The sequence below is a fragment of the Microcebus murinus genome, chromosome 8 (assembly GCF_040939455.1).
Source record: "Microcebus murinus isolate Inina chromosome 8, M.murinus_Inina_mat1.0, whole genome shotgun sequence".
NCBI classification, from domain to species: domain Eukaryota; kingdom Metazoa; phylum Chordata; class Mammalia; order Primates; family Cheirogaleidae; genus Microcebus; species Microcebus murinus.
Window position 1 is genome coordinate 17,889,893 of NC_134111.1, and position 15,902 is coordinate 17,905,794.

The 15,902-nt window shown below is 48.5% G+C and overlaps 1 protein-coding gene across 5 annotated transcripts in view; it reads left to right on the forward strand.

Moving 5' to 3' along the window:
• Positions 1-15,902, forward strand: part of MGAT5 (alpha-1,6-mannosylglycoprotein 6-beta-N-acetylglucosaminyltransferase) — a 316,936-nt gene that overhangs the window by 287,419 nt on the left and 13,615 nt on the right. For 4 of the 5 annotated variants that reach the window (XM_076005478.1, XM_012740066.2, XM_020288503.2 and 1 more), the window contains 2 exons: positions 796-912; positions 6,175-6,249. In XM_076005478.1, coding sequence (XP_075861593.1) covers positions 796-912; positions 6,175-6,249 — 192 coding nt within the window. The other variant, XM_076005480.1, reaches the window with a different exon arrangement.

The window sequence follows — 15,902 nt, forward strand, 5'->3', positions numbered from 1 at the left end:
CAGGCCTGTCCAACATTGCAAGGCTTCTCATACCCATGGTTCCCACCCATGGAGTAAGGGTAGCACCCCAGGTCACTGTGGCAACTCAAAATGCTGTCACAGATGTCTTGAGTTCCTTTACTCCATGACCTTAAAGGGATATGAGAATAAAGGTAGAAACAAAATTGAGTAGTAAATTTATGTATCTTACATTTAATAGGATGTATTCTTCATGAACTCAGAATTCCCAATATTCACACTGGATTTCTTTGAGCACACTTGGTTCTTAAAACCTTTAGGACAAAAACTGCCATTCCTTGCTTTTCCAAATATGATGCTCAATTATTATTCCTGAAACCATTCCAAAAATTCTGTGTTTTTCTAGTGGTTTCATTTCTCTGTCTTTCACCTTCTGTTTGCACCATTACTCATCCTCCTGTGACTTTCCTTACCTATCTATCCCAGCCAAGATATAGATACTGGTTTGATCTTGGTGGTTTTCAGGGCTAGGTTATGGTGAGGAGTTCACTAAATGTTCACTATTTCCCGGTGTGATGTTGGGGGTTAAAGCCACCTATAACAGCATCCTTGTCACCTGCTTGTGACATTCTGTCTCTTCCAAGTAAGTTTCAACATGTGAAGCCATCACTATTTTATTGTTATCTGCTTATTGAATGCTTAGGAGGTTTTGATCCTCCAAGGGAAGGGTACCTACACAGGTACAACTCAGCACTGTAAAAAGCATAGCGCTTCATCTGGCACAGTAGGTCTTTTAAAAAATGGGTTTTGAGGTGTTTTGTTTTTTTTATTTTCCAGCTGACATCCCAGCATCCTTACGCTGAAGTTTTCATCGGCCGGCCACACGTTTGGACCGTTGACCTCAACAATCAAGAGGAAGTAGAGGATGCAGTGAAAGCAATTTTAAATCAGAAGGTTGTTTCTTTTATTCCACTTTTCCACATCAGCTTAACCCTGGAGTTAGAAAATCGCCAAGCTGTAGGCCCGGGGATTTCATGGATGTTCTGTGAAGGGGAAACAGACTGGTGTCCAGATGTGGACGTGGATTCTCCAGACCCTTTGGTGTGGTTCATGGGTCCCTAGTATAGGAGCAGGAGCTTGAGTTATACTTGCTCCAATGAGCTAATTATGTTGCTCTCTCACAAAGATCTGAAAAGATAAACCTGTTTCCTCTATAAAAAATAAAAAGAGAGAAGGATAAGGAAATACTGGGCGATGTTTTTATAAAGCATCTGTTTATTTCGTTTTTCTACCTAAATATTTTGTAGAATTTTGTAAAAGTAACATTTCTGGACCCATCTGATCAATTCAGTAGACACTTGTTAAGTATCTACTGTACACAGCAACTGTGAGCCCCCTGGGGGTGTGTTTACTTCCATAAACATAGACGGGGCTGGCTTCACACCCGTAGGAAGGTTACCCTCCAGTGGGGATGATGTCACTTATCCTCTCTCCCAACCTTGAAATTGCCATGGACTCAATCAGGTGCACCCTGCCCCTGGACTACTCAGATGGGAATACTTTTTACACTTTCTGTGATGTTTTCAGAGAAGAGGGTAGTGATGCTAGTAGAACAGGCTAGATACACACAGTTTGGGTTCATATCTAATTCCAAGATTTTAAGTTTATATAACACAAAACCCAAGAAAATTTGACCCATCAGTAACAGAGAAAATAGTCAATAAAACCAGACCTAGAAATGGCCCAGGTATTGGAATTATCAGATAGCAACTTCAAGATGCTATGATAAATATGTTTAAACGTTTGATAAACGGGGTAGAAAACGTATGTGAACTGATAGAGAATTTCAGCAAAGAGGTGGAAAAAAAATTTTGAGCCAAATTTTTAGAAAATGCTAAATATGAAAAATATATTATCAGAAATGAAGAATTCTTTAGTGGGCTTATCAGCACAATGTACACAGCAGAGGGGAGAAAAAATCAATGACCTTGAAGGCTTGTCTGTAGAAATCATCCAAATTGATACAAGGATTCCATTTTAAAAAAATTATCTAAATTGAAAACTGAAGGGAAAAGAGAATGAAATAAAAAAAGATAAGATCTGCAGGACAGTATCAAGCACCCTAACATATGTGTAATTGGAATCTCAGAAGGACGAGAGAATGGACCAGAAGAAGTATTTGAAAAGATAATGGCAAAGAATTTTTTTTTCTTTTGAGGATATTATGAGGGTACACATATTTTGGTTACATTTTATGTCTTTGCCTCACCCAAGCAAAGATTAGAGGCATGCCCTTCCCCTCTACAATGCTCACGGCATCCATTAGTTGTGAGTTTGCCCCCCAACCCTTTAATCCCTGGAGAATATTACTACCATGTGAGCACCATAGTGCTGATCCGTCAGTGCCAATTTGATGGCGAGTACATGTGGAGCCCATTCTTCCGATCTTGTGTCACCTCACTTCAGATAATGGGCTCAAGCTCTATCCAGGAAAAATTAAGAGATGCTAGGTCACTGTCATTTCTTATAATTTTTTTGAGACAAAGTCGTACTCTGTCACCTGGGCTAAAGTGCCATGGCATCAGCCTAGCTCACAGCAACCTCCAACTCCTGGGCTCAAGTGATCTGACCCTCCCACCTCAGCCTCCTGAGTAGCTGGGGCTGCAGGAGTGTGCAACCATACCTGGCTAGAGAATTTTTAAAATTAATGAATGACATCCACCTACAGATCCTAGGAGCTTGGTAAACCCCAAGCAAGATAAATATAAAGAAAATCACACACTCGCACATCATAATCAAACTGCTGAAATGCAAAGATAAGGAAAAAACAATCTTGAAAGCATCCAGAGAAAAATTTATTACATTTAGGGAATGATGATATTAAAGATTACCAACTTCTCATCAGAAATAATAGAGACCATAAAAAAGTTCCCAGGAGCCAGAATATATGGGGCAGACCATGACAGGCTGAGTATGGTGGCTCATGCTTATAATCCTAGCACTTTGGGAGGCTGAGGCAGGAGGATCACCTGAGCCCAGGAGGTATGGAGGTTGCAGTGAGCTATAATGATGCCACGACACTCTAGCCTGGGCAACAGAGCGAGACCCTGTCTCTAAATAAATAAAACCTAAATAAATAAATAAAATTAAGAAGTAAATAGGTCATGATGAGGATCCATCCTGGATTTTGTAAGTATAGTGGGAAGTTTTGAACAGGAGAATGATGTGACCTACTTTACATTTGAAATCAAGAGAAATGACAGCATCTGCCTAACTCAAAATCCTACGGATAGTAAATAGAGGAGCCTGGCGTCTGGTACCTTCTAAGACCATCTCCTGTTGAATGATGCTGAGCCGCTGTGTCAGATCAGACCATGGAGGGTTTTTCATGGAGGCTGATCTCTGAGGGCAGTTCCCTGCCGGATTGTCCCCTGACTTGGAAAGGCGAGTGAGTGGAGATAGGGAATCCGTCAGGAAGGGAGGTCAAGAGGAGAAGATGGGAAGATCATGGAAAGTTTCCAGGGCCAGCAGAAACTCCACAGTGCAGCCTGCAGGCATCCTTCCTGTGGCCCTGGCCATATGAGTAACCGTTTCCCTTCCACAAAGCAGGATGGAATAAGAGTGTTCTCCCCTTGCTTCTCCTCAGCTGGCCTTCCTTGGGTTTCTCAGTGACTAGACGTGGTTTCCACATTCTCTTTTCATTCATCTCCCGAAGAGGCCTTGACTTGTTCCTGAAGAACTGCTGTGCAGAAAACTGACCCCCTCCCTTCCCCAAACCCATGCAGCAGCCCCCACTTTGGGGCTCGCCTGTGCCCTTTATTCCCGGAGCCAGGGCTGGTCTGGAGAGATTCCCGTGCAGAGGGCCCTGCCTGCTTCATTCCATAGCAGGATGGCTAGTGAACTCACTGGCGGAGGCAGCCTAAGAATACAATTTCCCTTTTTCCTCTTTTCCTTTATAGGAAAATTATTTGGCTTCATATCCTTTAAAACAGTGAACTGGCCCCAATGAATGAGTCAGCATCCCTTCAGTTAAACTGGGCTTGGTAGGAGAACAAAGGAAGAACCATTTTTCCATATGTGTTGCCTTGAGCCCTTTGAATGGATTCAATTTTGTTTTTAATGGATGCCCTTTGGAATATGTTGTCAGCATGGCACTTGGATACTCAGTGCGCTTCCCACTGCATAACTGGGTCTGTTCTGGTCTCATGAAAGATAACCACCAGTGTTTATCTCACTCTTGAGAGTCTACTTTCCACTGATAAATGAACCCAGGTATGCCATGTTCTCTATTTTAGAGAGCAGCTTTTTGTTCCTTCTCTGAATCTTTGGAAGGAAACTTACCTCTAGGTCACCCCATGGGTCAAGTAAATAACCTTTAAAAGAAAAGAAAAATGTGACATATTATGTGAAGGGCTGTGTCTGGGACTGAGAAGGAACAATAAATTCAAAAGCTTGAGATGAGAAGGAGCAAGCTGAGGATGTGAAAGTCAGTTCTTCAAAGCATTTTGAGCTCTTTGGCAAATGAGCTATCTAGGAATAGAGTGCCCTCTCTGTTCTGGTAGAATAGTCTGCCATGATATTACAGCACTTACGGCTCAGCCTCTTGTGCATTTGAAAACATAATGAAATTTTTAAAAATCATGCTTGAAGATGATTTCAAATATAATGTGTGGTTCAAAACCCAAGAAAAGAGGAGAGGATGCCCTGGGAACAGCTGCTTGGGTGCCCACTGAGGAATGTCTTCTCTGTTGATTTTCAACTCAGCAAGACTCATTTCATAGATATTTTGTCCAGTTCCTCCACCCTGTAGATTTGAGATAGGTAAACATAGACTTGAGAGTATGCTGGTGAATGTGTCCCTCTTCCCTGTTACTCACAGGCACTGTTGAGCTCTCGGAAGCCATAATGGACTAGATTGCTGGTGATTTTCTCCCAAGTGAAATTTCCATTTCAGATTGGTAATGCACCTGAAAACTCAGGTCTCATGATGTTGGCAAACACTGTGCAACAGAGGTCAAACCCATGTTTCTTCCTCTTCCCACAGGTGTCACAATATTGATGAGATTGCCACCTCCATCCCAATGAAGCACCTTCTACTGTTTCCTGCTCCCCCTCAAAGAAAAGCTAGGCTCCCTAGTATAGAAATGTCAAGGCTTTTGTGGAAATCCAATGACTCTTCTTCCCAACTCTGTCTCACCAGCCTCCATGAGCCTGAGCTCCAGCTTCCTGCTGTGCTTTCTTGTCAAATCTCATACTACTTGTTTCCACCTACTATGTCCATGGAGTCTTGGCCCCAGTCCTAGCTTGCTAGACTCATAGCTGGCCTTAAAAGCCCAGCATGAACAGAAGCCAGTTTTGACCTTCTGACCTCCCAGGACCCTGTAGTTCAGGGGTCCTCAAACTTTTTAAACAGGGGGCCAGTTCACTGTTCCTCAGATGGTTGGAGGGCCAGACTATAGTTTTAAAAAAAAACTATGAACAAATTCTTATGCACACTGCACATAGCTTATTTTGAAGTAAAAAAACAAATGGACAAAAACACCCACATGTAGCATGTGCGCCGTAATTTGAGGACGCCTGCTCTAGTTGAACTCCTTGTGACGTTTGATCACTTTGATTTTGCACCACATGTTCTTTGGGTACATGCTGACCTCACCTACTAATGCAGACCATTGCCTTTGTCACCGCCATGGTTCCTTAAACTGGTCATTTTATGCCTTTCTCAGAGTGGAGACCATGCAGTCATTCCACAGATGTTTGCTAAGTTCTCACATGTACCACTCTATGCTCTGCAGTGGGGTGCAAAGATGGCCCATTAGCCGTGGACTTTGCCCCATGAAGCTTACCTGCTGGCAAGTGGTAATCGCCAACTTTTGTTGAATGCCTCCAATGTGCCAAACACTGAACTAAGCTCCTTTGTGCCCCCCATATACTCTTCACCATAGCCTAAGAAAGATGGGTTTTTCTTATCCCCCTTTTACATATGAGCTACTTGAGACTTAGAGATGGCAAGTAGTTCGCTCAGGGTCCATACCTAGTAAGGAGCAGAGTGAGATCATGAACCAGATCTGTCAACTTCCAGCCTTATAGTCTTAACCCTCATGAAGCAGCCTCCAGGTGCTGGCACCTGTGTGTAGAGTGAATCAGTAGAGGAATGGGTAAGCGCTGCCTGTTCTCTGTCGTCCTCCTTCATGGTACCATGTTCTGTTTTCGCAGATTGAGCCGTACATGCCGTATGAATTTACATGTGAGGGGATGCTACAGAGAATCAATGCTTTCATCGAAAAGCAGGTAAGGCTCATTAGAAGTCCGGCTGTCTTTGCTGTGTCCTGCTTCCTGTTATCCCAGGGCTCTCAAAATCAGTTAAGAGCTCACTGTGTTTCTCTGGTTATTATTCTGCTTTGGAAGACTCTAGAAGCCAGATAATGGCTTATTGGGGTTCTAAAGGCAGCACTGCCATGGTCACCCAAGGGAATGAGGCTTTCCTTGGGGCTGAGTGTGTTCTTTATGACAGGGATAGGTCAAGTGGAAACTTCTAGCAGGAGAAACTGGATGGCCATGACTCAGATGTTCCTGTGCCCTGAGGACATTCTCGGGAGCATTGCAAAGACTGTGGAGGGAAGGGACACAGAGACGGTTCTCTGGTCCTACCTTCTCTTCATTTCTCACCCAGAGAAAGGTCTGAAACCAGTGGTTTCTAAGCATGCCTTTAATAATATATGTTCAGTAATTCTAAACGTGGTAGGGCTTTTTAGTGGTTTTCAAACTTCTTCTTAAAAAGGACCCTTTTCAAATGAAACCTCAGCCCAAAACCTAGGTACATAAAACAGATAAAAGCAGGACTTTGGTTCCAAAGCAAGAGAGGGTGCCAAGAGCCCCATTTCCCCCAACAGGGTTTGGAAACTGCAGCTTGTGCTCCTAGAAGTAAAGGCCAAGAGTGACATTGCTGTCACTTTATAATGTCTTAATTCCTTGAGCTTCAAAAGCAACACAGAGCTAGAAATAGATGACTCAGAACCCCCGTGGGTAAGGGAATGTGAACTCTTTGACCAGATTCCAGAAATAAGGGGCTTTTCTTAAAGAGCAAAGCAGAGTGTTTTAAGACGATGAAGGGATCTTTACACAATGGAGGACGAGAATTGTGCAGGCTGAAAATAGAGATGGCGGGTTGGAAATCTAAGTGGGCACAGATTGTAGGCCCAAGGGGGCTTTCAAAGGAAGAGGTGGTGGTTTGAAGAGACAGACTGGTGAGCAGCCAGCCAGCGGCCCCGGGTGCCCCATGGAGGGGAGCTATGGATCACGCACCCAGGGTGGCGCCTCTGACACGCTGAGTTTTTGTTAGCGGCAAGAGTTCTGCATTCCAGCCGCCTGGGTTCAACTCTTGGCACCACAAGTCTCTGGTCGTGTGACTTGGGCATGTCGCCCAGCCTCTCTGTGCCTTAATGTCCTCCTCTGTAACATAAGGATAATAATAGGACCTACTTCCTCATGAGCTAGCACAGGAGAAGTGTTTAGAACAGGGACTGGCACTCGATGTTTGATAAATGCGGACTAGCACTGTTGGTTATTTAATACAGTGTGCTATACAGTAGGACATTATATTGCATTATAACTGTTATATGTAGTTATACACATAAATTATGTTAGTCACCAGGCCTCCCCATGGAGCTAAGCATTGGATGGTTATCACATTCAGCCTTTATGTGACACCAGTCTGACATAATCGTGACTCTGCCAGCCACATCCGTACAGCTTCTGTGCCAAACACCTCACCGCGTATCATCTCCTTTTTACTCCCCACAGTAGTCCCAGGAGGTGCCAGTAGTAACCGACTTTTCTAGATAGTGGAAACCGAGACCCACAGTTCTCGGGCTCACGAGTTGTGGAATCCGGATTTGGCGCTGGTTTGGTGCGAGGCTGAGTCTGCATGGGCAGCACTTGCCGGGGCCTCGGGAGGTGGCAGGTGTCCCGGAGCTGTGCTTCCCGCCCTGCTTTGCCTCCGAGAGCCGCTGCCCCTTCCCGCAGGTGTCTAGAGGGGCTGCAGGGCCCCCTTTGGCAGTGGGTCAAAGACATCACGGCACATGCTACCTGCCATTTCAGTGGCTCTCTTGAGGTCATACCTGGGTCCCTGCAGCTGCTGCGGAAACGCTCCTCCTCTTTTCCTGTCCCCACTTCCCTTCAGGGAAGATAGCTGCTCCCCACCAGGCATGAGTGACTCTTGATCAAGGTTATTTGTAGGCTTCTATTTCTCCCTTGAGGCTCATGAATCCCAGTGAGTCCTTAAAAGTTCTCAAGTCCTCTGGAAGCCGATTGCTAGGAAAGTCCTGTTCCCCAGGCAGCCCTTGCCAAACGCTCCAGGACGTGGGGGCCCCACCTCACCTGTTCACCTCTGGGTCCCTCGCACCCTGCCTGACGCACAGTGGGGGCGCAGCAACTCCCAGGTGGAGGGATGAATGCGTGAATGGGCGGCGAGCGAGGGACTGTGCTTCTTACTCCTCCGTGTCGAGAACCAAGAAGCTTGTCTTGGACTTTATGACTGGGAAAACGTTACTAAAATTGTCATCTGGAAAATATGCTAATAAAAAATGCCCCCCCACCACCACCACCAAGACTTTGAGATCTGCTGTTCACAGAAATTTCTTTTCTGCCTGCTCGTGTTGATTCATCCGTCCGCTCTGTGGATATCTGTCAACTGGCCCATGCTGTGGGCTGTGCTGGCAGTTGGGGAGGAGAAGATGTCAAGGGCCCGTCCCTGCCCTCAGGTAGCTTCGAGCTTCATGGAGAAGGCAGCCAAGTCCACGGTCAGTGCCGCCATGTGGGCCAAGCCCGGTCACGGTGGGGTGGGACGCCAGGGCCCAGCCTGCGGGGTGGGGAGGGGAGAGAGGAGACAGTGTCCAAAGGCATCCTGTGGGAGGTGAGTCCTGAGGGCAGACTCAGGGCACAGGTGGGGCCGGGCAAGTGGAGATGCGAAGGCCTGAGAATAAAGAGAAGTCAGGGCGAGTGGCTGGGATGAGAGGCCAGGCAGGGGGAGGGAGAGAGGGAGGACTCTCAGATTGCTGTTTAAAAGAATCATTCTAGGAATCTTGTGTTTGGGGCATTCTTATTAAACATCCTCCCAATGATCTTGAACAAGCAACAAAGGGGCCTGTTTTGAGTTCATCCCAGGGATTCCAGTGGACCCAGAATGTTCCAGAGGGAAGAGAGGAAGCCAAGACCCCATTGGTTCCCAGTTCGAGTCTTCTAACCATTAGCTCCAGGCCCCAGTATTTTAGAGCTCGGGGGTTTTGTTGTTTTTGCAGCTAGATGAATATCTTCAAAGAGCAAGAAGGGTAGAAGGAAGGTGCTCCTGATATAAACAGCAAAGCCTGCAGCTCTAATTAGGCTGGTCACTGCCTTCAGAGTTCTCCTTGCGATCTGCAAGGAGAATGCACAAGCTTTTACCCCAGAAACCTTTCAAGGTTGTCCATCAAGCTCAGCAAGGCGGCAGGAGCCAGAGGGAGCCAATTGACATCAATCAGGAGCACCCCAGGCTTAAAAGTACAGTCGAGCAGTCACCAGCAGGAAACCCACCCGTTAGCGAGCCAGCCGGGTACAGCACCCAATGGAAAAGACCCCTGGCCCTAGGAGGACCACCTGCTCTTCCCTAATGTCCTCCTTCCCTTTACTCTACTAAAAATGTTGATTTAGATCAGCTCTCTAAAAGAGGCACTGTCTCCAGCAGAGGAAAATTCTTTGTAATCTAAGATCAAGCACTATTACTCCCTCCCCTGAGTATGTCTGGGCATGTTAAGGTTTTCATTATGCATTTCATGGGGAAGTCTCATGTGTTGGCCTCAGGCCAGACAGTACAGCAGGTTATTTTGAAGGAATGGCAATGATCAGATTGATTTCTGAAAACCACACATATGCTCTTGAACCCTATTTTCTATTTCCTATAAAAAAAAAAAGACCCTGGAACTATATAGGATGGTCACAGTCATGCTAGTGTGTAAAGAGCTGTGTCATTCCTGTGAAAAGCATTCTGGAGATATGGAGGGTAAAAAGGGGTTAACTTGGCTCGGGGTGCGAGCAAGGTTGTCTGCTCACACCTGTAATCCCAGCTCCCTGGGAGGCCGAGGTGAGAGGATTGCTTGAGGTCAGGAGTTTAAGACCAGCCTGAGCAAGAGCGAGAGAGTCTGCCCCACCACCACCCCACCACCCACCCTCTACTGCCATCTCTACAAAAAACAGAAAAATTAGCCAGGAGTGGTGATGCACGCCTATAGTCTCAGCTACTCGCGAGGCTGAGGCAGGAGGATCACTTGAGCCCAGAAATTTGAGGTTTCTGTGAGCTATGATGATGCCACTGCACTTTACCCCAGGGTGACAGAGTGAGACTCTGTCTCAAAAAAAAAAAAAAATTCAAGAGCACCTGTGATATCAGCTTAAGTTCCCAGGATGTCTGCTCATCAGAGCCTGCAATGAACTCACTGAGGAGTGTTCTGGACACAAGGACGTGCCTGTCAGTGAATCTGGGCAGTCCGGGGGTGAGGGCGATGGTGGAGGTGGCACAGTTACAGGAGAAAAAGGAATTTAAAAGAAGGGAAGATTGGCACTTGCTTGGGGAATGTTTACTCGAAAAATCAATGACTGCTGTTTGCACAGCTCGTCCTGCTCTGAGAGAGGCGGGTTGGTAATGATTAAGCGCTGGCCCCTGGAGGCTGGGTCACATCCCAACTCTGCTGCCACTGTCCCTGGCCTTAGGCAAGTTACCTGACTTCTCCGTGCTCTTTCCTCATCTGTGAAACGGGGCTCATGCTACCTGCCCCGTTGGGTGGTGAACGACCCCCACGGCCGGATACGTGTTTGGCGCTGGGAACAGCACCCGGCCCAGGGTGGCGCTCTGAAAGCCAGAGCTGCTTGCTGCCACAGGAGCCCAGAAACCAACAGAGGTGTGTGTGCTTCACACAGCTTCATTGAGATGTAACTTACAGACCCCAAAACTCACTGTGTTGGGGTACAATTCAGTGATTTCTTTTTAGCAGTTGATGGAGTTGTGCAACTACCACCACCACCTAGTTTTGCAATGTTTCCACACCCCAGGAAGCTCATTTGTACCTGTTTACGGTAGTCCTTGTTCCTGCCCCAGCCCTGGAAAACCACTGATCTGTGTCCTATCTTTCTAGATTGGCTTTTTCTGGATATTTCTGGCTGCTTTCACTTGTTTTAGGAGCTCATCCATGTTGTGCCATGTATGAGCACTTGTTTCTTTTTATTGCTGAATGTTGTTCCATAGTACAGATATACCGCAGTTTGTTTATCCATCCACCAGTTAATGGACATTTGGGCTGTTTCCACCTTTGGCTCATGCGGTAAGTGCTGTGCACGAGATCTCTGTGCGACGTGTGTTTACGTTTCTCCCTGGCAGGCTCCTAGTAGTCGCAGGGTGTGAAGGTGGTCGGTTTCTGTCCGGCTCCTCGCGGCTGGGCTTGTGCTCAGGGGATTTGAGGAGCCGAGGTGACCCGGGGAGATGAGTGCCTGCCGCTCAGCCTCACAGCCGCCCTCCGCTGCCTTTGTGGAAACACAGATTCACGCTCGCTTCTGGGAAACGAGCCAGGGGCTGCCCGTGGACAGAGTCCACTTCCTTTTGAGGGACAGCGCAGGCTGAGAGCACCCTGGCGACTGAGGTGCGCCTCATGCAGCTGGTCGCTCAATGTTTATCGAACCCTTTCGTCGCCAGACCCAGATCTCCCAGTGTAACAGAAACAACACGTGTCCTTTATCCCTCAAAGAGCTGGGTGAACATGGCCCAAACCCCGTCTTCCTGGCCTGGAACCTGTGCCACCAACCTCCTCCTCCCTCCTCTCTTTGTGCAAATGCCTGGTCTGCCTTCCTCTAGCTCCTGCCTCCAGGCACGTATATCCAAACCTGCCTTCCTCGGTCCAAACAGTGTGGCTTCCACAGAAATCCACTCACACTAATCCACCGTGGACCTAGTGACTCTCTTGGAGATTCAGCCTGGACTCGCGGTGGGGGTTACGGGTCAGGCCCATCACACACCGCTCAGCGTTCTCTTGTCAGCCCTTTGGTTCCCGCTCCTCCGCTCTGCTCCGAGCAGGTGACCCTTTCCCTGGCCCAGCCAACCGAGAGGGAGAGGGACAAGCCAGCCCCTCCACCTAGAGCTTCTCCCAGGGAGCACCTCACCACCCCCCTTGACCTTAAGGTATTTTTGTGAGTAATGTTTTCACCATGCTACTAATTAGCCTTTCCTGTTACCGAGGCGCTACTCTTACCTCTTCACAGTGGGTTGTGTTCATTTGTTTAGAACATTGCTCTTTCTCATACATTTGTTGGTTAACAGACCTTTCTTATTATGGTTTATGGGTACTGCATGGACATTCCAGAATAGTCAAGCACATTTGGGGAGATTTGGAGACTGGTTGGAATAATTGTTAGGGAGGAATGCAGATGTTCTGTGTTCTAAGTGGGCTTGTTAGCCAGATTGGAAATTACTGTTTATATCTCATTCCGGCAGCACAGAAGCTTGCTGGATTGGAATAGTCTCCTTTTCTTCTGCTGCTACTGTCAAAGCCCCCAGTATGCTAGAGCCATCAGTTCAACAGCTCTTTGTTGCACACCAGTTATCTGCAAAGGCTCGTGCTAGCAATAAGCCACTAATTCCTATGCATCCTGCAAAGCCCAGCCTAGAAGTCCCTGCCTCCTGGAAGCCTCCTCTGATTGCTGCCACCACCACTCTTCACACTCCTAGAGTTAATCCTTTCCCTCCTCTGAGGGGCCTGTGCATCCTGTTTGGGCAGATGTTTTGTACTGCTCTGTAATTTTTTCAAGGGCCGGCCTCTCTTACTAGACTGTGCACTAAACCTCTGAGCCCAGGGACTGTGTCTCCCTCATGTTCATATTCCCAACTCCCAGCGTAAGGCTTTTAATGGTCATTTGTGAGGCCATGAATGAATGAGTGAATGAATGAGAACACCTTCAAAACCAACTTGTGTGAGTATTTCTTGGAGGTTTGAATGAAGATGCTTCTGTCTGGCTGGAGTCCCTTTCTCTCTCCTGGGCTGTCGCAGCAGCTGTCTGTCTCTCTGTTCCCAGGACTGCGGGTCCTGCTGCTCCTCTGCCCAGAAATCTCCAGTGGCCTCCATCTCACTTTGAGGGAAAGCTAGAGCTTTACTGTCTGCCTCCCGGACCCCATCGCCCCCTGCGTCCCACCCACAGCACACACTCTGCCCAGGCCACCAGGATGCCACGCTGCTCCTGGAACAGACTCCTTTGTCAGAGCCTCAGATCTGGGTTCTCCTCTGCCCGGAACATTCTTCCTAGATACTTGCATGGCTCACCCCTTTACTTATTCAGATCTTTTCTCAAATACCGCCTTCTCAGTGTTGCATTATCTGGACACACACACACCCCAACCGGTCTCGCTTCATTCTTTTTTTTTTTTTTTTTTTTTTTTTGAGGCAGGGTCTTGCTCTGTCACCCAGGCTAAAGTGCACTGGCATGATCATAGCTCACTGCAGCCTCAAACTCCTGGGCTCAAGTAATCTTCCTGCTTCAGCCTCCCTAAGTGCTGGGACTATAGGCACGAGCCACCATGCTCGGCCTCACTTCCTTTTTTCTGGACCACCTGTTGCCTTTTAACGTACTGTACATACCTGACTTACTCTGTTTTGTTTTTCTTTCCCCCTTCCTGAATGAAGGCAGGGGTTTAGGTTCCTTTTGTGCACCAAGTGATCTCCCTGCCAACGGCCTAGATTGCACATAGCAGTGGTGACAGTCAGCACGTGCATCGTGTGACATATATATCAGGCACTTTTCACATCAAGATGAATTAAAAAATGGAGGAGCTAAGATGCAAATCTAGGCAGTGTGAGTGCGGAATGCCATGCTTTTCTGCCTGTCACAAGTATTTGCTGAATGAATGAATGAATGAATGAATGATTGGGTGACTGCTTACGGTGAGGAGGTGAGGTCATGTGGTGTTGCCACTTAGCCTGTGCTGTGGTTGAACAAAGCAGAAGACCTGCAGCCCTCTGAGCACCCAGTGGTGCCGGCACCTGCGGGTGAGAAGAGGCTGTCACAGGACTTCCGCTGCAGTTGTGCCCGCAGCAGGTAGGCCCGGAGGTGGCCGTCATAGACGTGGGTGAATTATCCTATGTAATTCAGGCAACTCAACTTTCACCTCTGGACCCTGGCAGTGAGTAACGGTCAACCTTGGAACACTGTCTTTAGCATCTCAAGGTGCCTTCTTACCGGTCACCCCATTTTTATCTCTCCGGAATTACATAAGGCACGGAGGGAGGCAGATGGTATGTCCTCGTTTTACGCATGAGCGCAGGCAGAGAGGGCTTGGGAGACAGCTGTGAATCCCCACAGCTGGGAGCAGGGGCCCAGCCGGACTCCCAGCTCCCTCCTGCCGTGCTGACCATGAGGCAGCCCCCTGCGGACTGCTGCATATCTTGCCCACGGGTCCACGGAGCCAGTAAAGGGAGAGGCAGGACATACTCTGAGAGCCACCTGCCTGTAGAACCTGGGGTGGGTTTTGCTTTGCTCATTTTCTTGTTGCCTTTGGCTCATTAAAAGTTATAGTATTAAAAACACACACACAAAAAGCAGCAGGGAAGACCCCTCCTGTTTGCCGCTCCTGCCAGCCCCTTGTGCCAGCGCCGCACTCACTGTGGTGCTCAGCGCCCCCAACCCCCAGCGTGCAGCCCTCCTGCTCCTGCTGTCACCCTCCACGTGACCGACAGGGTGGGGCGGGAACCGTTTCCTCTGTCTGAGCTCTGGGACCCGAGATGACCGGCCAGCTCCCCTATACCGGGTGAGGAAAGGAAGTGTGCGGAAAAATAAAATATTCCAGAAGGTCACACACTGGAAGGTACATTTCCTTACCACTCCTGACCCTGTCACTCCATTTCACTTCTCAGGGAAGAGAGGCTCTTGGAGCAGCACATGCGTGTTCACACGTGTCTACGTACCTCCTCCCCAGAGCTTGCCTCAGTGGGAACACCACGCACCGCCCCACTCTGCTCCCCTTCTCAGGACGTCTTGGAGATGTTCCTTTGTTGGGTCGTAGAAACCTGCCTCCTTTTTTGGTATCATTTGTCGTTGAGCAGCTATCTGTTCAGATACAACCTTCAGGTTGTCCTGAGCCGTTCTGACAGTACTACCGTGCTGTCCCTGCCACCCTGTGGGGACATTCTCTGCAGGTATCCCCATGTATCTGTGGGGCCAGTTCCCACAAGTGGCGTTCCCAGCCAGGATCCTGAGCGCCACTGGGCTCCCCGAGGGCTGGCCTGCCCCACGTGAGTTCAGCACGGCCCTCGGGTGTCCCCCACAGACAGCACCGCAGTAGCCAGCTCCGGGTGTCAGAGGGGCCCGTGTGCCCATCACTGGCACCTGCTCAGGATCACGGCAGGCACAGCTGAGATGAGAGGCCGCGGGTCAGAGAGATGACCCCACTCGTCTTCCTGACCACACGGGTGGGTCGTCACGCTGCCCTCGCTGCCTCCTGGCCTCTCTGCCCAGCCCCAGGTTACCCTCGGCTGGGTCCCGGGGGTGACTGGCTGTGCCCCATGCTGCGCGCCCCCCACGCCTTCTTTGTAGGGGTGCCGTGTTCCTTGTCCCACCTCGTGCTGCTCAGGCTGTTTCTCTGGTTGTTCGGGTGGTGGTTCGATTGTTCTACAGCAGGTCCTTGGATAATGTTTTGTTCAAAATGTAAGCCATTTTGTTGTATTGTCAATGAGAAAAATATATATTGATTCCTGGCTGGGGCCGCTGTTGGTGTAGAGTTTGCACGTTCTCCTTACATCTGTGTGCATTTTCTCCAGGAACTCCGGTTTCTCCCCACGTCCCAAAGATGTGCTCGGTTAGGGTCACTGGCGGTCCACATGGTCCCAGCCTGAGTAACTGGGTGGGTGGGTGGGTGGGTGTGTGTGTGTGTGTGT